This window comes from Endocarpon pusillum, assembly GCF_000464535.1.
Source record: "Endocarpon pusillum Z07020 unplaced genomic scaffold C682903, whole genome shotgun sequence".
Lineage (NCBI taxonomy): Eukaryota > Fungi > Ascomycota > Eurotiomycetes > Verrucariales > Verrucariaceae > Endocarpon > Endocarpon pusillum.
In genome coordinates, this window is record NW_006913468.1 from 147,797 (window position 1) to 170,047 (window position 22,251).

A 22,251-nucleotide genomic window follows, 5' to 3' on the forward strand; every position below is an offset into this window, starting at 1 on the left:
GGGGACGGGGTTGTGTAAGAGTGAGGTTAGGGGGTGGGAGGGGAAGGAGATGAAGAGGAAGAGGAAGAAGAGTAGGGGTGTTGTGAAGGTGGAAACGAAAGGTGGGGATGAGGAAATGACGGTGGAGATGGAGGAAGAAGTGGTGGAAGGGAAGGAAGAAGAGATACAGGAGGTCAAGAGAGAGGAAGAAGTTGAACGTTGATATATGATACAATATGTAATACTAGGTACATCGGGGAGTGGAAACAAGACGCAGCGGTCATAGTGGTGGACACTGGCACAAACTGCGATCGCAGTATCCCTCCTCCTCCTCCTCCTCCGGGCCACAATAACCACATCGATGGACAAACGCCGGTAGAGGCCCCCAAAACTTTTGCTCCCTAGCTCCGTTGCATGCATGGTGAGATCCAGCTCGAGAATGTTAGGAGTGTCAAATATTTCACACAGCAGAAGGCGTCAATCTGGTCAAGAGCTCCATGAGACTCGATCAGCGAACGCCAGATACTGCCAGATCAGGTCATATAGCTCATCCCACCTCAAACCACCCCGATCAGAGGTGGAGTCCGGGTGGAATCGATACCAAAGCCATACTCTATGGCCTCCGTAGGTGTTTCATAAACATCCAGAAATCCGTCATCGGTATCTGTCTCATCCCCTTCGTTCTCCTTTTGCATCGAAGCCATCCTCAAGGTCAATCTCGGACTTGCAGTTCGGAAAGGCAAAACAGTGTGTCGTGTCGCAGAAATAGGCGGTGAGTCAAGCAGATTAGAGGTGGGTGTCGAGAAGTGGCCTGGCGTGGGTGGCCCTCGATGTACTCCTGGATAGCGAAGCTCGTTGATCTGTTTTTGCAAGTCTTTCACCTGAATCTCCAGCCCCTGGCGTGCTTCTTGTTCCCGGCTTAGTATCGAGACCAGTCTAGCAAATTCGTCCTCGGAGGAATTCTGCTTGGAAAGAATAGAATGAGATGCTGCTGCGGTAGAATCATCAGCTTGTGCAGCTGTCCCCGGTCGAAGCGTGTTGGCCACGCTATTCCGATGCTCGTTAGCTTGGCGCTGGCTGTCGTCCGAGGTAGAAGAACTGGTGGAAAAGGAGTCGAAACTGGATTGAGGAATAATGTTGGGAGAGCTGCGAGACGACGCTTTGTCCTCTTGAGACAGCTCCCGCAACACCTGTGTCCTTCTGGGTCGCTTCCCCAATACCGCTCTTGGTGCGACCTCGTGACCCTGAAGATTAGCTATGGCACACTCGAGATCAACCAGTTTCACCTCGACGGTAGTGATCCTTTGTTCAACGCTAGCATCGACATTGCCAATCATCAAGCCACTGAAGTCGAAGCGCTTCGTAGGCGAAGTCGGAGTGTGCGATGACGTTGACCTAGTGTTTTCGACTCCCTTTTTAGCTTCTTGTCGACAGCTAATATAGGGAGGGATTGGAGTCTCAATAACGCTATTCCGCCAATATTTGATCTCGTCACTCAATCGCCGCTCTTGTGCTTGGAGAGTATTCTGTGATCGCGCCATGTCTCGTAATTCGTCAGCACTGCGCGATCTGCGTCTCACGCTATCAATGAAGCTTCTGTTTGTCGCCTTCTTGGAAGGTCTGTGAGTGGCAGCGTTGTCAGATTCAGTGCCCTGATGGTTCAAGGTCAAGCCAAGTCTTTGCGCTTCCTGGGATGAGAGCACAACGCTAGGAAGGCTGTTGCGTCGGCTGTACCCATCGATCAGAGGGCGAAAGGTCTCAACGCCAGTTTTGAGAGCTCTAGTTGGTTCTGGGATTACTATATTTGGTGCATGCGAGTTCAGTGCTCTACCTCGAATGAGCTCTTCAAAAAGGAGCGAGGGTTTCCGCAGTGCATGGTGATTAGCTGAAACCGGGTTGTTGGGAAGAGAAACGGAGTTCTGGATTGGTCAGCTTAGTTCAATTGCAAACAGAACACGATGGTGCACGGAAGGATGGAATCGGTGTCACCTACACTTCGCTGATCGTTGGTGCCTGTGAAGAGCGCATCTCTCCTGCGCTTGCTGCCAAACATCTTGCGGAAAGTCGCTCTTATACCCCCGTCCTTTCTCACGGATCCGCTTGACGGAAGGCTTGACATAGACTGTTGCGTGTTTGTCAATGCAGCTGACGTTCTGTTGCTATTGTTGTATGACCCAGAACCATCCAAAGCACGGTTCTCCTCCAAATGTTGCGGATTGAAGTCTGGTAATGCTGGCCCAGGACCTCTTGCAGGCCATGTATCTGTGTTTCCAAGAGAAGTCGGTGCCGTTTGGTATGTGTGCCCACCGTGATCAAACCGTGAACCTGGCTCATTGGGAATCTTGCGCGGAAGCGGCATTGGGCTGGAGATTTCAATCTTGCCGCGACGAATGGCGGCAGTCGTGTCTGCAGCCCAGGGCAGAGATGAAGCAATTGAAGCCTGTGATCTGTGGTTTGACGAGTGCATGACGAACAGTGTTGGTGGTACAGCTTGGGACCGTTGGGTTGCGGAAAGAAAGTCTAAGGGCGGTAGAGTTCAGGAGTGCATAACGATCTAATTTCTGCTGGCAGTTTGGCACAGCTGGAGGAAGGGAGACGCGGTGGTGAGGAATGTTATGGACTCGCTCATCCCTTGCTGGAGATAGTCAGCAAGGAGATTTGGGGGGGTGAGATATCAAAGGCTTGTAGTCTTGCTTACCTTGGCTTGCGTGCTTCCTCTCTGAATATCATACACCCGCTTCTCTCTCTCTTTCTCTCAGAAAGCGTTATGTGGAAAGGCTCATGCTCTGCACCTGCGAGCCAACACGCAGACTTCCCACTCTAGAAAGACATACTGAACATATCAGAATGTGAAAGAGAGCAGTATAATGAAAACGCCGACAGAGAAACCTAGGAAAAGACAAGGGAATGAATGGGGTGAGAATGGATTGTGTTCCGTTGATCAAGGACGATTGAAGTATCCTTGCTTAAGCATGCATACGAGGCAGCTGCCGGCTACTGCGAAGCCCCGCCCGCACATACAGTACGGGCTGGCTCGTTTCAGAATCCTCTGGAGGCTTGACCTCCAATAATTGCACCGAGAGGGGAAGCAGGGTCGGATGCTCGAGTATGAGGGTGGTTGTGATTGTATTGATGCTTGAATGAGATCAGCATATTTGAGCCAATTAGACTAACATAACTAGCTGACATTGAGGTGGTCAGGAACTGACAAGTCAGCGTGAAGGAGTTGCTGGCGGAGGATCACTTGGCCCGGGAGAGTGCCCAATGGCTTACTTCCCACCAACCACTCATCCTCCACCACGCCCTGTTCACCTCAGAGCAATGCCCTTAGATCTATCACATGTTGTTGATGCTGTCTTGATTCTGCGTTGTTCAGGAAGTTACAGCCTACAATGTTCAGCTGGCCCCGTTCCTCTCCACAATGATCATAGGCATGATCATAGGCATGTTCAGGCAGCCCCGCTCGCCGTTGCGCCCGGCAAGAGTCATCCTGCTTATCCTTGATATGGATGTCCGCGACCTGCATTGGCGATGCCACTATCCAACGGCCTCCTGGGCGCTGCGTCTGGAAGTGGCATAAGGCTCAATGCGCCTCCCAATGCGCCCCCCAATGCGGCAGCATCTTCGGTACCGTGCTCGGATGAATGTCCATTCTTCTCCCCCAATTTCCCTGACCTACAGATTTGGATGTCCGTGGTCGATGTTGAAACCTTCTTCGCAGCCTGTGACACGTCTTGTAAATCATAAAGGCTGGTGACACAAACGGTCCGACTGCCGCTGTTCCTTGTGTTCCTGGCTGTCAAAGCTGTCACTCCAATCAAGGAAGGCATTCAATAGGAAGGATGAATGTCATGACTGTCATTGGTAGTACAGCTTGAGGCTAGCACGGTCTGGCAGTATTTGGTGACCAGATTCCCGTACCCATATCTCTAACTCGTTGAAAGCAAAAGTTAAGGTTGGTTCAGAGCAGGGTCAGAAGATGCTGCTTCGGCTCAGTCGGCATGCTCTAGTCTGTTTACAGGATCACTCGGGAACTTATGCATCTCTGCAGTGAACTCAGGGACGGGTGATCTGCCACTGGCTGCCAATCCCCCAGACAAAAGAGTCTTTGGGTAAACCCCAACAAGCACTTCGGCCCCGAAGCTAGCCCTACGATGACACTATCATCATCCAGATAACCCGGCTCAGGCTGGTCTCGACCCCATCCTTAGCCGCGACTAAGATCTATGAAAGGATTGATATCTGCTTCTATCAACCCGCTTATCAGCAAACCGGATGATCTTGATGGATTGTACTGCGTAGACCGGTCAAGACTCGTGCTTGATTTGGAAATTGACTATGGTTAGACGCAGCCGTCTTCGGAAATAACGCCAGTGGCACCCAGGCTGGATGCATCCACATTCGGTGGCCTGACAAGAGATTGGAAGCCACCAACACCTCGCTTGCTGACTGTGACAAGGATTGTCTAACATCCTTGGGATGATCTTCATGACGGATCATCGTATCCCAAGGCTCACATTCGTTGCACGTCCGAGGTATCAGGATATCTGAGGTCGGCATGTTCTTCCAAGAAGCTCATCCATCGCTTCAGAAACGAGCTACCACTGCGAGAGCATGCGAAGCCCATGATCAGCCAGAGCTTCGGCATCCACGCTGATGTTGGCTTTACTTACCGGCTGACAGTCTCGGAATCTCCGATTACGCAAAGATGTCTTCTTGGTCTGGTCATTGCCACTGAAAGGATTGTCAATCATAGCAAAATGTTCACACACCATATGCTCACCATTTAATCTTCTCTTTTCTCCCAAGAAACCGACTTCTTTTTCGGGATTACTCCTTACCAGACTCACGATGACCGCCTCTTTCTCCCTTCCTTGAAACCCGTCAACGCTCCCGAGCTCAATTCCTGGATAACGCTCCTTCAATAGCGAGCTCAAAGAGGCCAACTGAGCATTGTACGGGGTAATGACCGCAATGTCTTCTGCTCTGACGCCCGCATCGATCAAATTGCCGACATGCATCTGCACAACCGCGGCTTCCATCTCGTTGCTTTTGCTGTCTCCAAGCATGGTTGATCTCTCTGCGACCAGGTGGTCCTCCATCCTCTCTGGAAAGTCTCCGCCTTGTGTGTCATAAAAGACTAGCGGTTCCCTAGTATCTTCCGTATCCTGAACCTCGTAAGGCAAGTCTTTCAACAACCTTTCTTTGACACTATCAGCAGCCACAAGCTTTGCTTCGTAAAGCTCATTCGATGGGAACCGCATTATCTTCTCATTCATGCGGTACTGTGTTGTCAGCAGTGTTTTGATGGAAGGTCCGTGGAGGCTCAGCAAGCGGTCAAACATTGTGGTCTCAAGTCTCATTGACCGAGCGGTCTCCTTGTCCTGGTCATTCAACCCCAGTCCTTGCAGCCGTTCATCAAGCGCAGTTCCTACAGTCTTAGCCACTGACTTCGTCTTAATGTTCAAGCTTTTGACCGTCGGTGGAAGTTGGAGATGGTCTCCTGCTAGCACCGCTTTCCTAGCGCTCAGTAGGGGAATCCAGCACTGTGCCTCCAGCGCTTGACTGGCCTCATCAATGACTACCACATCAAATTGCTGAGTGCGAAGCTGAAACCCTCCTGCACCATGCAGAGTTGCCAGTACCACCCTGCTCGCTGTCAGCAAGTCGTTGACACATTTTCCTTCTCGCTCTCGATACTCCTTCCGCAGTCCTTTCAGGTCGGCATAGATCGCTCTCCTTTCTCTTCCATTTCTGGTCTTCTTGATGCTAGCTTGCTTGTCGTCCATTTCCTTTCTCACATCTTGTACAATTACTGCCGCCTCAGAGGTCCTTGTCAGCACCTCAAGCGAGTGATTCATTACTGAAGGAAGCAATCTGGCAGGATGTCCCAGCCGCACGAGAGTCACCTTGTGTGGAGACAAGCGTTCGACGATATTATCAACCGATATATTAGAGGGACCACAAACCAGGATTCGAAGGTTTTGCTTCAACATCTGCAGTATCAGCTCAATCAGCGTGTGAGTTTTACCTGTTCCAGGCGGTCCATGAATCAGAGCGATCTCCGAAGAAGAGAGTGCGAACTTGATTGCATGCTTTTGAGAGTCATTAAGCGAAGGGTCGAGAAACTGTACATCCTGGAGAGTGGATGGGTTCGGTGATACTGGAGCAGATACTCCAAACAGCACTCGCATCAATGGCGTATACTCAGATTCGGTCATCTTAGAGATCTTGGTCATGACTTGGTTCATCCTTCAGAGGCAAAGATTCAATACTTGTGCCGATGAGGCATGGCAGGGCCTTCCACTCACCTCTTGTAAGTAACATCGTTGGCCACCTTGACTCTGTGTACATCCATATCAGCATTCCAAAGACCCGGTGGGTCCCGTGTGCCTAGACCTACAGCCATAGCTTTCCGCTCGGGATATCAACATCCTCGTCGCCGCCTGAGCCCTTGCCCAGTGCGACCCACACAGCTCTCTCGCCGACCCTCGTAACCACGCCTTCGACTCCGTTGCCTTTCATCTCAGCTTTCTCCTTCTTTTTCGCCCCACCACCCGGCTGCTCGCCCAGTCTCACTATATCTCCGGTGCGGATACCATGTTCCGGAAGATCTGACCCGCCTCTCTCCGCCGAGGCGACAGCAGGGTCAAGACCAAGCTCAAGTATCGTCTTTCCACCCAGACCAGTCCGCTGTGACACAGGATTGAGATTTAGAATGGCTAAGCCAGCTCGAGCAAGAGCAGTTGGTGAGGCCTCGGACAGCAGAAGCGTTGTTTCGGCAACCTCTGCTGACTGCTCTGTGTTAAGTAGGGATAGCTGAGCTTGCGCAAAGGCAGCTGGAGAGAGCTTCGCTGGTTTAATAGGCATAGTCCAATAGAGAACAGGAGCAGGTTCAAAGATAGATGAGTTAACTAGAGCTTATGATGGAAGCGGATTGTGCACTCTCGTTGTTTCAATTTCAGCATTCATACACGTTCTGCACCCATTTTGGATTTATCCCCCGGGTCCGAATAATTGTCTCCACCAGCTCTTCACAAGTTTAGCCTCTAATGACACGTTAGGTTCCTGACAGCAGCCTATTGTGTTCATAACATGACCATATAGCTTCTGGGACAAGCCAGCGATCGGATCTGCTTCATAGAGTAGAGAGACATCCAAAAGTCGATTCAGAATGAGGGTGTGCCAGACCCGTCACGGCCGGATATTTGACACTGAAGAAGCTTTGTTGTACTGTGCATGATTGCGAAAGTCTTGCGAAAATTTGGCGGTTGTGCAGAGTTACTGGCGCGCGCCGCGCTCTCAAACAGAAACAGTCCTGACAAGCCTTCTACATATTGAGATTGAATAAATTCTACATTGAAACAATGCTGCACTTTGTCTGGACCTTTTGATATAGATTTTTGATTATATAGGATTCTATCGAAGAAAGTAAAATTTACTAGTTATGTAAAGAATCAACTTTATCAATTAGAGTCGATATTACTGTTTTTTATATATCAGAAAAATCAGACAGAGCTCAGTAACATTTGATATAGAAAATATTTAACCAGTCTATTTATGGAGTCCCTATGGGCTGTTTCTGTTCGACGACGCGGGCGTCAGCAATTTTCGATACTATGCCAAGGATTCGCAACACTTTCGCAACGCACCAGTAATTGCCCCTGGAGTACGGAGAGGATTCTTCCTCAGGTACAATGTCAAAGACATAGGTGAACACCCTTCGAAAGCCGCAAGGAGCTGACCTCTCTCACCGTGCACAGCAGCATCGACTGCCAGCGAATACGCCCTTGTCAGGAGATGTCACGGAGCTCACTCTCTTCTATTCTTCCTCCTGCATCGGAACGCAAAGGTCCCCGGCTGCTTACGCCCACAACCAATGCCATTCCCTTCGTTTCGGTCAAGCATGTACGTGATTACTCGACATTACACACTGTGGCAGTCGCAGTGCTCTTCCTGCTCCAGTTCCGAGCTCTAGTTGCTGATCCCTACCGGATCATGCTCTGCGACCTGTGTCTGCTCATTCCCTTGCAATCTGCATATTGTGTCGCATGCCTACCGCCTACCGGAACATGGGCCAATACCACCACACACAGCAGCGGCAACGAGGCAGCTGGCAGTGGGTCAGGGAAGTTGAATAAGGGCAGTGGGGTTGGCAGCATGCGAAAACGGCCTGCAGGTCTAGGAAGAAGTGGCGCTGCATCAGGAGGGTGGAAGGGGAAGGCCATGGTACTTGATTTCAACTCTTCGGATTCCCAGTCCCAATTACTAATGAAGTCGCTCGCATCAGCCTACCATCATTGCTCTTGCCCTAGCTATGTTGCTGCCTCCGATCCCGCTGACAGTGCTCGCACATGTCCTTGGCGCCCCTCTATATCCGATAGCTCTCATCCTCAACACAGCCGTGTTGTCCTTACACATCTCACTTCTCACCTGTATGCCCCTCTTCTACTCGCATGGCGTTTCGGGACCAGCATGGCGCGATATCATTGCGGCGTGGTTACCCTTCGACGAACCCGGGGTTTGGGGAGGTAGTGTTGGGTGTTTCGTCGGAGGTTGGCTGGGGGCCATTCCAATTGCATTAGACTGGGACAGAGACTGGCAAGCATGGCCGATTACAGTATTGGTAGGCTGCTATGGAGGATGGGCGGCAGGGAAGACATTGCTTGGCCCAATTTTCTTAAAAGGAAGAAGGATAGATATGAGTGTTGGCGCGGAACATGGAGCCATTGCGTCACACCCAGATGCCAAAAACGGGGACAAAAAGTCACGATAGCACGATATTCAAAACAAACTGCTGAAATCTTTCTACCATCTTACTGCATACAAAATAGACCCATCAAATATCGCATGATACAAGGGCGCTAAATCCTTCGCTTAAGCGCTGTCGGCAAATGTGATATGGTTTATCCATGAAAGTGATTTACTTTCATGACAGGCGATCAGCCGATGTACTACGTAAGACACAGTCGGAAGATGCAGGCAAGCGATCAGCATTCGTTTGAAACAACGATGCGCGGTTTCAATCAAACTGTTCGCGCAACCCATGGTTGCGGTTACAGGGTTCAGGCATTAGGGATACCAATGATTTTGGAAGAACGATATTAAATTTTTCTCAGCAATCTACTCGCTTGTCACTCGCTGAGCATCTCCTGAGGAGGTCCCCTGCCCTGGCTTGATGAATTTCTAGCACATTAAATGTTTAGAGCTAGCTTCATGTAGTTAAGTATATAGCAGGGATCCATCTTCAACCCAAGCCTGTGAGAAGCCTATATGCTTTTCCGTTGTCGATCATTGTCCATTGATTTGCTAAGTTCCTTAAACCACATTTTGCAGGGAGCGAGTGGCGGAAATTCGCATTGGGTAATCGATGACAGGTCGGTCAAATGGTTGAGGTCAAGCCTCAACCTCCCCATTTCTCGCGTAGCGGGCTCCACTACGTGCGTCTGCAGCCGAGCCAGCAATTGAATCATGCTCCCACTGTTCTGCTTCTCCTTTCCTTGCGTACTCCTTCCGTCTTTCCCTAAGCACTTTCTGCTTTTTCTCCCATCCACTGCTTTCACTCGTTACAAGCGACAACGACAACCGTCACTCGTTCGTGTTGTTCTTGAAAAATAAATAAAGACATTGTAATTCCTTTTCAACCACTTCAATTAGCTTAAGTTTGTCGCTCTCCAATCAAATTCAATCAATTCTCAGTCGCCGGATTGTTTTGCCTGCCCTTTTCTTTATCACTCATCGAACATCTTTCATAATGAAGACTATACTCCTATCTGCCGCCGCAGTGGTTGCTGGTGCCAGCTCTGCGTTGGCCGGCATCGCTCCGCTTCAACCACGTCAGAGCAGTCTCCCTGCCATTGAAGTTAGGGGCAATGGTGAGCCCACAACATGAGCTTTGAAGGCACATTTGCTAACCAAAGTTAGCCTTTTTCGCTGGAGATAATCGCTTCTATGTTAGAGGTGTTGATTACCAACCTGGTGGTTCTTCAAACCTCGTCGATCCCATTGCCGATATCGAAATCTGCAGGCGAGATATTGCCAACTTCCAGAAGCTTGGGCTCAATACAATCCGCGTTTACACAGTCGACAATACCGCTGATCATGATGAGTGCATGACCGAGCTGGCCAATGCTGGAATCTACTTGGTCTTGGACGTTAACACACCCAAGTACTCCATCAACCGAGCCGACCCTGAAATCTCGTACAACGACGTGTATTTGCAAAGCATTTTTGCCACGGTAGATGCCTTTGCCAAATACACAAACACCCTTGCCTTCTTCTCCGGCAATGAGGTGATCAATGATGGCCCCACTTCTGCTGCAGCACCCTACGTCAAGGCGGTCACCCGTGATCTTCGTCAATACATTGGTTCCCGTGGCTATCGCAAGATTCCCGTTGGCTATTCTGCTGCAGATGTAGACACCAACAGACTTCAGATGGCTCAATATATGAATTGTGGTACGGATGACGAGCGTTCCGACTTCTTCGCCTTCAACGACTATTCATGGTGCGATCCATCCTCTTTCCAACAGTCTGGGTGGGACGTCAAGGTCAGAAACTTCACCGGTTATGGTCTCCCACTTTTCTTGTCTGAATATGGCTGCATTGAGGGTGAACGACAATTCGACGAAGTTTCTACTCTCTACTCAACCCAGATGACAGGTGTTTACTCTGGCGGCCTTGTCTACGAGTACTCCGAGGAGGGTTCAGGCTATGGGCTGGTGACCATCGACGGCACCTCGGTAACTGAGAATGGTGACTTTGCAGCTCTCTCCGAAGCTCTTTCTGGTGCCCCAAACCCCCCAGACGATGGAGGCTATAACGCTACTGGTGGCGCTTCCGGCTGCCCTGAGAGGGACTCTCCAAATTGGGACGTGGCAAATGATGCACTCCCTGCCATTCCCGAGCCCGCCATGAAGTACATGACTGAAGGAGCTGGAACAGGTCCTGGCTTGACCGGTCCGGGCTCGCAAAACTCTGGGACCCGATCTTCCGGCACTGCTACACAGGGAAGCGGACAGGTGACTTCTACCGCTTCAAGTAGTGCCTCGGGCGCTGCCGGCGGCCTTGTTGTTCCAGAATTCTCCTGGACTCCCATCATCTGTATGTCCGCGATGTTGCTGTCCACCTTCTTTGGTGCTACTCTACTGTAAAGGGACGGTGGTTTGAGCCTGGTCAGGGTAATTGTACAGTGTAAACTGGGGGATCCTTCATCAAGCAAGCGTGTGGTTTTCTGGTTCTTGATTCAATGTGCATAGTGACTTTAGAAGCACTTCGTTTCTCCGCTCGGTTGAGAGCTAGTTGCGCAATCGTTGGCTGGTGTCTGTCAATCACATGCTGGTGACGAGAAGAATTGATGGCACGCGAGAACATTTTAATACATGATGCACCCAATACTTGAATAGAGGTTTCCAACTCCGGCTTTTACCATTCAACGCTGTAGCCGAAAAATCACAGAAGACGCATTTCAAGAGAATTACGACTCTGGGATAAATGCACCCACTTCAGACTCACGGGAAACACCGTCTATGCTAGCTCCATTGAGTGTCTCTGGTCTCCGATCTGCGGCTGGGGCTGCGGCTCACCTGAAAGTACTTGTCTTGTGTGCGTTGTGCGCTACCCATGGAAGCTTGACCCGAGTCTGATAATTAAGTTGTGAATGACTGATCTTGTATATATCTATATCATGGTAAGATTGGGGCGCGGCGTCCACATGCGTCATGCAAGACTCATAGGAGCAATATACCGAGCTATATATGCACAACTCGCCTGCCTCCCCCCCCTCTCCCTACACTTTCCAAGGTCCATCCCACCACTTCCGCCTATCCACCAACCTCCCCTCCACATTAAACTCCACCCCTTCCCCCCTCAACAGCTCCAACTTCTTACCCTGATTGATGCCGCTGGGCGCCTTCTCCCAGTCGCCCATGAACCCGCCGACGAAGCCGTTGGCGGCGATGACACGGTGGCAGGGGACCTCGGGTGCGAAAGGGTTGTTGCGTAAGGCGCCACCGATGGCGCGCGGCGAGGTCTGGAGGGCGCGCGCCAGGCTGGCATACGACGTTATCCGGCCGGCGGGGATCTGGCTGAGCAGGGTGTAGACGCGCTTTTGGGGAAGGTTAGCTTTTAGGGGGAATGAAGCGAATGTAGGGGATGATCGGAGGAGATATGAAGGAAAGGAAAGGATCGTGAAAATTGAGGATGTACTTCTTGAAATTCTGTGACTGTCATTTTTCTGTTGATGGCTTTTCTGGAGTTTGATCTTGTAGTATGCGAGGAAGGATAGGGTAAGTTGTTATGGATGATAACTTCAAAGAATGAAATGAGACATTGGAAAGCAGATCGTCCGACATACAGACACGTTGTCAGAGGGCGTGTAGAGTGGTCGACACGAGATCACGTGCTGAGCGGGTGGAATTGATGAACAGCACCTGGCTGCTCCAACAGCAAGTCACATTATTCTTCTTACTGGATGCACACTGATCAGACCGATCTGACAAGAAGTACGCTGCTGGCAGCCCAGATAGAACTCATGGTTGAATACAACTAGAATGACCGAATTGGTCGCTGAGTTTCTGGTGCGATGGTACCGAATTTGTGCCTGGACGAGATGTTCCCCATTCTTAGAATGGTTGGCTGGGACGAGGGGAAGCGGGGATGAAAACCAAAATGGAGGATAGCAGGAAGGAAGATCTTGGGCCTGTCGATCTTGAGTGAGCTCGGTTAAGGCGGCAGTTGTGAGCGTTGGGGATGAAGTCACGAGGACCAGTTGCAGCTATGCCCAAGCTGGCTACAAGCCTGGCCCAAAGGCCCGAAGGCCCCAGCCATACGTACTAACTAACCTGCTCGTACCTCTTGGGATGTGGCTGGGGGCTGGTGGAAGCACAAGCTACCATATTTGGCCCATTGTAGACCGCCTGGCCGGCGCGTCGGTACCTCACCTGATCAGTGGATCAAGGTACTATGTACGGAGTACTCCGTAGAGTAGGCAGTGCCTGAGAAAAGAAGGCCAAGTGGCGTCACTAGTAGTACCAGTTACTAGTACTTAGTAGAAAAAAGAAGCAGGCGCAAAGCCAAGCTGATGATGGCCCAAACCCAAAAAGTGACCCACAGAATGACGATGGGATGGAGAATGTTGTTTTCATCTCGAGAATTGACCACTAAACAGGGCAAACACCCTGCATTCTCCGACTGACTTACTTGCTACATACGGGCTGAGATCGTCCATCACCACCTGCATTGGCCTCCAGTTTCATATCGTCAAGCTTTTCTTCTCCAAGCATGATGACGGAGTTCTCTCCCGCACGCTCACATCTAATATAGGTAATATTCCCTCCTTTCACACTCGTTGCTCTCCATTGAGCACTGAGCACTCTTCACTCGTTTATGCCAGCCTGTACGGAGTACTCCGTATACGGTCTCTGTATCTGCAGCCACCCCATGTGCATCCGTCCGAGCTAAAAATAGCTGTACCCTGTTGCGGCTTACACCTGCAGCTGGTGTCTATGCTGTCTAAATCTGGTCAGGCCAGTGTTCCATTCTTCAAGCTCCAGCCTCGCCACCATTCTTCGTGTTCCCCCAATTGTGGTTGGCGCCCCTCCCGCAACACTGAAAAAACTTACATCCGACTGATCCTGTCGTGTTCTGCTATTTACATTATGCTGACTTCCGTGCTCATGTCGCACCGAACAGTTGACCGATAGCTCCACCCAAAATATATACGCTCCATTATCCATTCCCCGCGCCCCGGCTAAGCTGTACAACCGAGAACAAATCTCTCGACCTCACCGACCTTCGTTGATTGCTGTCTTCATCACAGAAGTATGATGTTCCTGCCGCAAACATTGGTGCTCAGCACCCTATTCCTCTCTGCTCTCTCATCCCCAACCCGTCCAGACCAGCAGCAGCAGCAGCAGCGGCACGAACAAGAAGCAGCACCAACACATGGCCCAGCTAGGCTAGAAGAATTCCAGGCCCTCCTCGCCGAGGTAGACGAATCCTCTATCCACTCCGCTCTCCACCTCTGGTCCTCCAAGTTCAAAGACGGCGTCTTCTCCCACGACCGCAAAACCCCGCCCCTGGCCACCTCACTCCTCCACATCGCCAAACGCCAAAGCAACAACAACACCACCACCGCTCCCAGCAGTCCAGAGCCTTCTACCGCTTCACCAACCGAGTCAGACTCGCCAACTTCCCAGTCAGACTCGCCATCTCCATCTTCAGATTCCCCATCCTCCCCATCCGCAACAGAAGAAACCCAATCCCCCGCCCCTCCCCCCCAGACATCCGACGGCGTCATCCTCCCTGTCTCCTCCCGCACTACCGCAACGCGCGCCCCAACCACGCAAGCCGTGCCCGTTTCGACCCCACCCTCTGCAACCCCCATCGCAACCACCGACGGCCGAGTCGTGTTTTCCGTTTCCGCCGCAGCCGGAAGCAGTGGCAACAGCGGCAACAGCGGCAGCAGTAGCGGTACCGTGGCAGGTGGCCTAGTGACCGTTGAAGCATCCTCAGAACTCGTCTCCTTCTCCCCGTCTAGCTCGACGGTTCTATCCACCTTCACACTGCCGGACGGGCGTCTCAGCACACAAACCTCAGTAACGGTGGTCGATGCGCCCGTCACAGGCGGCGGTTTGGGGGCGCACCAGCCGCGACCGGTACCGGTGGAGGCAGCAATCCCAGTTTACAAGAGGGCGTGGCAAGCGCGACCAGAGGCGTATGGAAGGAGGTCGTGGCTGTGGTTGGCGGCGCGGTGGTGATAGCTTTGGCTATGTGAGCTGGGAATCGGAGATGGGGTGATTTTTTGCATATCAAGATCTTACATTTGTGAATATGAAACTGGGATGAGATGATTGAATGGATGGGTGGATGTGATAGTGGATGAGTAATGGATGGATGGGGATGAATCTCCCACCAATGGTCTCTCCTTGAAAAGAAAAATCAGGCATGCATAGCTCGGCGTCTTATTCCCCCCCTTCCCATTGGTTTTCTCTTTTTTCCTTTCCTCTCTCTTTCGTGTCCAGTGCAAACAGTTGATTCCAGCTCAGCTCAGCCCAGCTCAGTCCAGCTTAGCTTCGCTTCCTATACGCAGCGACACGTTGTAGATAGTCACTCAGTCGCAATCCAGTGCTTAATCAGGCGGGCATGGTACTTGATTTCGACCTGAGAAATTTCCCCCTTCGATCCCTGGCGGTAGTACATAGCTTCGGTAGTAGTTGGCTATTGGCTCCAGAGCGGAAAATACTACGTAGGAATAGGAAGACGTCCGTCAGTCAGTCAGTCGCAATCATCATCGCACTTACTGATCAATCTCTTCTACATTCATCAAGTTTCCTTGCCCTGCTTACCTCGCTCCTACGGTGTGAATCAAAAATCACGTTCGTAATTCGCGGGAAATGGTTTGAGTGTCTTCTCTGGAAAGTCGAGACGAGGTGTTGGGGTCTACGGAGTGCTTAGCTAGCTAGTATTTGTATGTGTATGACGGAGGGAGGATGGCAGTGTCTCCATCTGGCTGTGTGTGAGGGTAGTGAGATGGGACGGTCTCGGGGACAAGCCATGGGTACTGGCTTTCATGGTCTGGAGACCTCGTTTGTCCCTCTATATTGCAAGTTCCTGGCCGTGTCAATGGCCTTCGTGTCGTTTGTGAAGCAACAACTTCCGTCCCTCGATCCCTGCTTCCATCCCTTTGAAGCCCAAGCTAGCAGCCCGCATCCGTACGCCTCGCTGGGTAAGGAGATCTTCCGTTTCAGTGTACCAATGATCACCTCCCTTGTCTTTTTCTTTCTCTGCTAGGATTGCTTGGGTCTGTGTCATCCTCAAATCTGCATAGGTGCTGCTCCGTCCTTGAAGTTGTCGCCACTCCTGCTACTCTTGATGATCCGAGTCACTGTCTCTTCCAGCTCATCCCAATCGTCCGTCGCCACCTTCTGGATGTCCGATCCGAAATATTTTTGAATGTCCATCAATGCCAGCCAATCCTGGTGGTTACTGACAAACGTCACTGCAACACCTACACGTCCGAAGCGACCCGTGCGCCCAATCCTATGCAGGTACGTCTGAGGGTCCGGTTCGAATCGCTTCGTCGTAGCGTTAGGTTGCGTGGGTACGTCGTAATTGATGACCATGCTGACGGATTGCACGTCGATCCCTCGAGCCAGGACATTGGTTGTAATAAGCACTTTGGCGTGGCCCATGCGGAAGGAATCGATGATAGTGTCACGAGTCGCGCCGTCAAGCCCGCCAGACAGGGAGACGACTTTGTGGCCTTCCGAGGTCATGCGCTGTTCAAGCTTTGTGGCGGTATCACGGGTCTGAAGAGAATATTTATTAGCAATTGTAAAGCAGGATGGGGTATGCCTGATCTTATGTGTACCTTAACAAAGATGATCGAGGATCCGATTGTGAGAAGCCCATAGAACCTGACTAGAACTTCGAATTTGTCCTCCTCACTGTTGCAATCTAGATAGATTTGTTTGATACCTTCGACGGTTAAGTCTTCGTGCTTCAGCGTCATTTCATTGGCATTGGGTGCGAATCTGCCGGCAAATTGAACGACCGCTTGTGGAAATGTGGCAGAAAACAATACTACTTGCAGATCTTTTCGTGTGAGCATTCTATTGAAATGTCAGAACCAGGCACATAAGAAAGAAACAGCCGGCGAAACCTCACCCTTTGACACGGATGGACTGATCAGTCAGCCCGCCTTGATCAAGCATGTTGTCAGCTTCATCAAGGACTAGAATCTTTACCCCTCTTGAGTCAAGCAGTCGTCTTCGAAGCAGATCTACCACTGTTCCCGGAGTCCCAACCACGACAGAGCCCTCCATCTTACGGCCTCGCGAAGCTGTATCTACCGGTACTGCAATCTCAACGTTCAGATTTGGGAGGAACGAGCCCATCACCATTATAACACCTTTGATCTGACGAGCTAGCTCGCGCGTAGGTGCGAGCACTATAGCTTGAGGGGTCGCAGCTTGCTGAGGTGTATCGAGTTCGAGGCGGCTAAGGATATTGAGGGTGAACGCTGCTGTTTTTCCAGTTCCTGATTGTGACTGGCCAATAAGGTTTCGGGGTGGGTTCATCATCAGAAGTGGAAGTGTCTTCTCTTGCACTTTTGACGGCTTGCGGAAGTTCATCGAGTAGATGCCCTTGAGAATCTCGGGTTTTCTGTGACTAAGGTTTTAGTCTTAAGATTCCCACTTTCACCTCATTCCACTCACAAGTTGAGCTCTTCGAAGGTTGACACCGAGTACAGGGGGTTGTTAGGATCTGCCTGCAGGTCGGCAAGCTTCACTTGAACAGAAAATTCTGGCTCCTCAAGGACTGACCCATTAAAGGGGGTTGTAGCGCCGTCACTTTGAGGCATGTTTGGTGGTTTTGATGGCTCTGCAGGAGGCGTCTGTGTAGATGATTTTTCAGTACTCTCTAGTGGTAGAGAGCTCTCTGCCAAAGGGCTGATTGGCGAGTCAGTCTCTTCTGACCAGAGTTTTCCCGACTTTGGCTGAAAGGGTGTTGCGGTGGCACTCAAGTCATTGGCGACAGGAGGATCGGGTTTGCTAATGCGGTCTGCAAGTGTGTTACCGTTGGAGGCGGTGTTCTGCTCTCCTGATGTCATGGCGGAAGGGCGATCCAAGAAGGACTGTGTGTTCCAGAGTTAGAGTGAATAGAGGTGTGTTCTGTTTAATGTGTTATGGATTGTGGGAGAGAGTGAGGGCTATTTTGAGACGGTACAACAATTCGATCTGTAAATAACAGCTGACATCACACCAAATTCAAGCCATGTCAGTCTGTTGCACGAACTATGTGGTACAAATACAATCAATTCTGCATTGAATAGCTATTGTCGATGCCGGGTACTTCCAACGAGGGGCAAATTATGAATCTCTATCGTCGAAGCGCCCCAGACGCCTTTAGCTTGCGGCTCTGTTTTAGGCTTTAGACCACCCCGGAAATGGCGTCCGCAGGCTGATCCTTACCTGGAAACGGCGATCCTTACACAAAATTCAGCTAACAGGTTGTTATCGAGAACAGCTCTACTTTCGCCTCTGCTACGTCTCTGGAATGCAATGAGACACGGTTTCCTTGCAGAGTAAAGTGATGCGTGCTTCATCCGCAGCATTGAGCTCGTAGCTCATTGCTGCACGAACCATAGACGCAACTCTCTGGCTACTAGTAGTACTTTTATTCTCTTTAAATCAATCGAGGAAGCTAGAGCAAGAGCTTTTGGCAACTGCAAGTTCGCACAATAGCGAATTATGCCCGTTCTTTGAGAAGGACGGCATGATTGTTCGCCTGCTATTAATTGGCCTCAGAATAATTACCGGGAAAGCATTGAGGGGCCAGGCATGGCTCGGGCTGCTGCGCTGAACCCCACACCAAATGACCCTCGCACCCTAAATAGATACTCACACCATGGATAGTGTCTGCGTAGTCAGCTCAGATCTTTTGACTCTTCAAGAGAGTATAACCCTGAGGCATACCTTTTACGCAAAAGACTACGAACGTTTGATGGAGCTCCAAGCTCATGACGGCCTACCCTAGACTTCATTACCAGGGTTCTCGAAAGCATGGCCCATGCAGAGACTGTCAGCTTTGGCGCAGAGCTCAAAGTATGCACTTGAACCGTCTCGCCTAACACCAAGTCCTACTAATCCATAGCTTTAGGATGGGTACAAGTCAACCGATGCCTGGGTGTGTTCAATAGTACAATCCGGCTACCTTTCAAAAAGTTGACAAAAGCTCCCCCAGGTCGCCCACGGGATTCAATGGCTGGAGGATATCGAGCAGTTTTATCGCGAGCGAGCCACCATCGAGAAAGATTACAGCGCAAAGTTGAACGGGTTGGCTAAAAAGTATTTCGAAAAAAAGGCAAAGAAATCGAGCAGTCTCAGTGTTGGTGAGACACCTAGCATGACACCAGGCTCCTTGGAATCTGCGTCCTTGACCACATGGACAACCCAGTTGTCTACCCTTGAGATCTGCGCCGCCGAGCATGATAGATTCAGCCAAGACCTGGTCGGTCAGGTAGCCAAAGCTCTCGAGGTTTATAGAGCACGATTTGAAGAGTTGAGGAGGAGTCATGCCGATTATCAGACGAAGCTTCTCAAGGAGAGGGACTCTTCTTACAGTGAATTGAAGAAAACGAAGACAAAGTACGACAGCATCTGTCAGGAAGTTGAGAATCGACGGAAGAAGACTGAATCATCCTTCGATTATGGCAAACAAAAAGCACAGAATGCCTATCAACAACAATTGGTTGAGATGCACAATCAGAAGAACACTTACCTGATAGCAATCAACGTTGCTAATAAGTTGAAGGAAAAATACTACCATGAATACGTTCCTGAGCTCCTTGACTCCCTCCAAGATCTATCAGAGACTAGGGTTGCCAAATTGAACTCTGTTTGGACGCTTGCGGTGAATCTCGAAACGACTGCTATGCAACGAAGTAAAGAACATCTAGATCACTTGTCAAGAGAGATACCACATAACGATCCTTCATTAGACAGCATGATGTTTGTCAGACACAATACGACACAATGGACAGATCCACCAGATATGGTATTCGAGCCCAGTCCAGTCTGGCTGGACAACGAGTCGTTGGCTGTTGACGAGGCGTCCAGAACTTTCCTGCGCAATATGCTGGCAAAGTCGAAGCCGCTCGCGCGAGAAATGAAAGCTGAAATTGATAAGAAATCCAAAGAGGTTGAAAATATAAAACGTATTAGGCAAAGCGTTCGAGAAGGGAGAGACAAACGTGACGAGGCTGAGCTCGTGAAGTCATTATTCTATGTATCTGAGGAAAAGCATGCCATGGAGAGGAAGCGCTTGACTGCAGAGATTGAAGTTTCCACAATCACTGCCGTAGTTGGCGACCTCAGTCTTGGAGCTAAGAATCACCCGTTCAAAGCTGAAACATTCAAGATCCCAACGAACTGTGACTTGTGTGGAGATAGAATCTGGGGGCTTTCGGCGAAAGGGCAGCATTGCAAAGATTGCGGCTTTACCTGCCACAGCAAATGCGAGATGAAGGTTCCAGCTGATTGTCCAGGTGAGCAGTCAAAGGAGGAGAAGAAGAAATTGAAAGTAGAGAGACAAGAAGCCGCACATGCTGCAATGGCCGTTGAGGTTACCAGTCCCAACACCAACCGCCATCCCGCCTCAGGTGGTCTGGCGCGGCAGGACACGATGAGTTCTTTGTCATCGGGATACGCAACCAGCGCACAACGATCTGTGTCAGGATTACCTCCGCGATCGGCAGGCTTGGGAGCGGAAGAGTCTGTAGCCCAGCCCAGATCTCCCATAGATCCCGCTCCAGCGTCAAAGCCAGCTCCAGCACGAAGAAACCGTGTAGTTGCGCCTCCCCCTGCGGCTTATGTTTCAGCTCCTCCACCTGAGCCCACTTCTTCAGATGGGCCCAGCCGAGCACGTGGCAAAATGATATACAGCTATGAAGCTCGAGATGAAGGAGAACTGTCGGTAAAGGAGGGAAAAGATGTTACTATTATAGAACCTGATGGTGAGAAAATACGAATTGACGGTACTGCTCTGCTAACAACTGACCAGATGGGGGTTGGACCAAAATCAAGGCTGGACTAGGGCAGGAAGGTCTGGTACCCACGGCATATATCGAAGAGTTGGCTCCGGAGCCCGAAGCGTCTTCCATTGTGGAGCGACCTGTTTCAGTCTACTCTGACAGCTCAGCAACCTCCACAAATATTGCCAAGAAGAAAGGGCCTGCAGTAGCCCCTCGACGAGGAGCAAAGAAAATCAAGTACTGTGAAGCTCTCTATGCTTACACCGCCCAAAGTGATGCAGAATTTGACATGCAAGAAGGTGACCGATTCGAGTTGATTTCCATGGGAGGCGGAGACGGCTGGGCGGATGTCGCGAAAGGTGGAGAGACCCGAAACGTTCCAGCCAATTACATACAGGAATTATGAGGTCAAATCGTCATTTAGCGTGGGCGCCTGGATGTTCCGTGGCCAGAAATGATCCACCGCCATTGAAAGAATATTTTAGACACCCAGATCATCGTGCTGCCGAGAAGTCTCCTGCCAAGGAATGAGTGTACAGGGGAAACGAAAATGCATTGGTGATCCAGTGGAAGGAAGTTGGCCAGGGTCGCTTATATTCAAGCGTGATGTTGAGCATGGATGAAGAGAGTGATGAGCGAAGATGGGTCTACCGCGGATGTGATTATAGGACCACGTTGCAAATGCGACGGCGTCATCACGAACCACACCATTATGCACAAAAAGACTTCATCGCTGAACAGATGACTGTTTTTTGTTACCTGCAGACGGAATTTTCAATTTGACTGGGCTGGTAAGCGACCAACCCCGAGCTTGTCCTTGTGCGTCGTATCGCCCAAAGGTACAAGCTTCTGGCCCTGTGCACATACTATTGTCCATGCACGGCGTGAACAACACACCTTTGGAATTGGACAAGATCTCCTCTCAGCCCCTCGGCCCTTGACTGCTAGGCGCGGACCGCTATTCCCGGGGATCTTGTTTCATTTTCCGCGTTCCTGTGTGCCTATTGACGCTTATGCAGGAAATCCCTTAGCTAGTTGCGATTCTTGCAAGTGGCCAACCGAAATTCTGCCTGTTGGGGGCCACAAGCATCAGCAGGTGTGGATCTCTTGCTCGAAGTCCTTCTTTTCGATACTAGAAGGTTGGGGCGGCTTGTCCAAAAGCGGACTTGCTCTGGCTCTTGATAATCTCAGGCATCTTTCAGGCAGCCAAACACCACATTCTGACAGTTAACAGATTGAGAGCAGGATTTTCAACAAGAAAACATTGGACAAGTTCCATGATGAGGATCTCCAAATGTACCTTTGCGGCATGTGGGAAGGTAAATTTGAGCCGCCTTCTTGTGCACATTCAGTTCTTACCAGCAGCAGACTTTCACTCGGAAATCGGATCTCATACGGCACAGCAGGATTCACACAGGCGAAAGACCGTATCCTTGCGAAGAAGAGGGCTGCTATAAGGCCTTTGCTCAAAAGGGTGGCCTCCAGTCACATAAGGCATTTCATAGTCGAGAAAAAAAACATCAGTGTACCAAGTGCAATAAATCGTTTTCCGATGTAGGTCCGTCTGCCAGATTTACTCCAAGAAATGAAGCTCATAAAGCGCGTTTAGTCCTCAAGTCTGTCGCGCCACAAGCGTGGTCATCGTGATGGAGAGAAATACCATTGTGGGTTCTGCCCGAAGAGGTAGGCGGTCCACCTGTTGCAATGACAATTGAATTCTGATTTTTTCAGCTTCG

General features: G+C 50.5%; 8 protein-coding genes across 8 annotated transcripts; 4 read left to right on the top strand and 4 right to left on the bottom strand.

Moving 5' to 3' along the window:
* Positions 1 to 49: 49 nt before the first annotated feature.
* EPUS_02632 (uncharacterized protein) lies at positions 50 to 202 on the top strand (the record flags this gene model as incomplete). The annotated part of the gene is made up of 1 exon (XM_007787555.1): positions 50 to 202. One exon carries the CDS (start codon positions 50 to 52, stop codon positions 200 to 202), a length of 153 nt encoding a protein of 50 aa, XP_007785745.1.
* A 334-nt stretch (positions 203 to 536) lies between these two features.
* Positions 537 to 2,446, bottom strand: EPUS_02633 (uncharacterized protein; the record flags this gene model as incomplete). The annotated part of the gene is made up of 2 exons (XM_007787556.1): positions 537 to 1,898; positions 1,973 to 2,446. The coding sequence occupies 2 exons, from the start codon at positions 2,444 to 2,446 to the stop codon at positions 537 to 539; spliced, it is 1,836 nt and encodes a 611-aa protein (XP_007785746.1).
* A 2,131-nt stretch (positions 2,447 to 4,577) lies between these two features.
* Positions 4,578 to 6,849, bottom strand: EPUS_02634 (uncharacterized protein; the record flags this gene model as incomplete). The annotated part of the gene is made up of 3 exons (XM_007787557.1): positions 4,578 to 5,811; positions 6,291 to 6,323; positions 6,383 to 6,849. The coding sequence occupies 3 exons, from the start codon at positions 6,847 to 6,849 to the stop codon at positions 4,578 to 4,580; spliced, it is 1,734 nt and encodes a 577-aa protein (XP_007785747.1).
* Positions 6,850 to 9,733: 2,884 nt separating this feature from the next.
* EPUS_02635 (1,3-beta-glucanosyltransferase gel1) lies at positions 9,734 to 11,132 on the top strand (the record flags this gene model as incomplete). The annotated part of the gene is made up of 2 exons (XM_007787558.1): positions 9,734 to 9,854; positions 9,904 to 11,132. The coding sequence occupies 2 exons, from the start codon at positions 9,734 to 9,736 to the stop codon at positions 11,130 to 11,132; spliced, it is 1,350 nt and encodes a 449-aa protein (XP_007785748.1).
* A 635-nt stretch (positions 11,133 to 11,767) lies between these two features.
* On the bottom strand, positions 11,768 to 13,262 carry EPUS_02636 (uncharacterized protein; the record flags this gene model as incomplete). Its single annotated transcript, XM_007787559.1, has 2 exons — positions 11,768 to 12,085; positions 13,191 to 13,262. 2 exons carry the CDS (start codon positions 13,260 to 13,262, stop codon positions 11,768 to 11,770), a joined length of 390 nt encoding a protein of 129 aa, XP_007785749.1.
* Positions 13,263 to 13,805: 543 nt separating this feature from the next.
* On the top strand, positions 13,806 to 14,738 carry EPUS_02637 (uncharacterized protein; the record flags this gene model as incomplete). The annotated part of the gene is made up of 1 exon (XM_007787560.1): positions 13,806 to 14,738. The coding sequence occupies one exon, from the start codon at positions 13,806 to 13,808 to the stop codon at positions 14,736 to 14,738; it is 933 nt and encodes a 310-aa protein (XP_007785750.1).
* Positions 14,739 to 15,794: 1,056 nt separating this feature from the next.
* Positions 15,795 to 17,593, bottom strand: EPUS_02638 (ATP-dependent RNA helicase DBP5; the record flags this gene model as incomplete). Its single annotated transcript, XM_007787561.1, has 4 exons — positions 15,795 to 16,289; positions 16,352 to 16,592; positions 16,648 to 17,145; positions 17,199 to 17,593. 4 exons carry the CDS (start codon positions 17,591 to 17,593, stop codon positions 15,795 to 15,797), a joined length of 1,629 nt encoding a protein of 542 aa, XP_007785751.1.
* Positions 17,594 to 18,545: 952 nt separating this feature from the next.
* Positions 18,546 to 20,921, top strand: EPUS_02639 (uncharacterized protein; the record flags this gene model as incomplete). The annotated part of the gene is made up of 4 exons (XM_007787562.1): positions 18,546 to 18,587; positions 18,643 to 18,669; positions 18,727 to 20,497; positions 20,545 to 20,921. 4 exons carry the CDS (start codon positions 18,546 to 18,548, stop codon positions 20,919 to 20,921), a joined length of 2,217 nt encoding a protein of 738 aa, XP_007785752.1.
* Between the last annotated feature and the right edge of the window lie 1,330 nt (positions 20,922 to 22,251).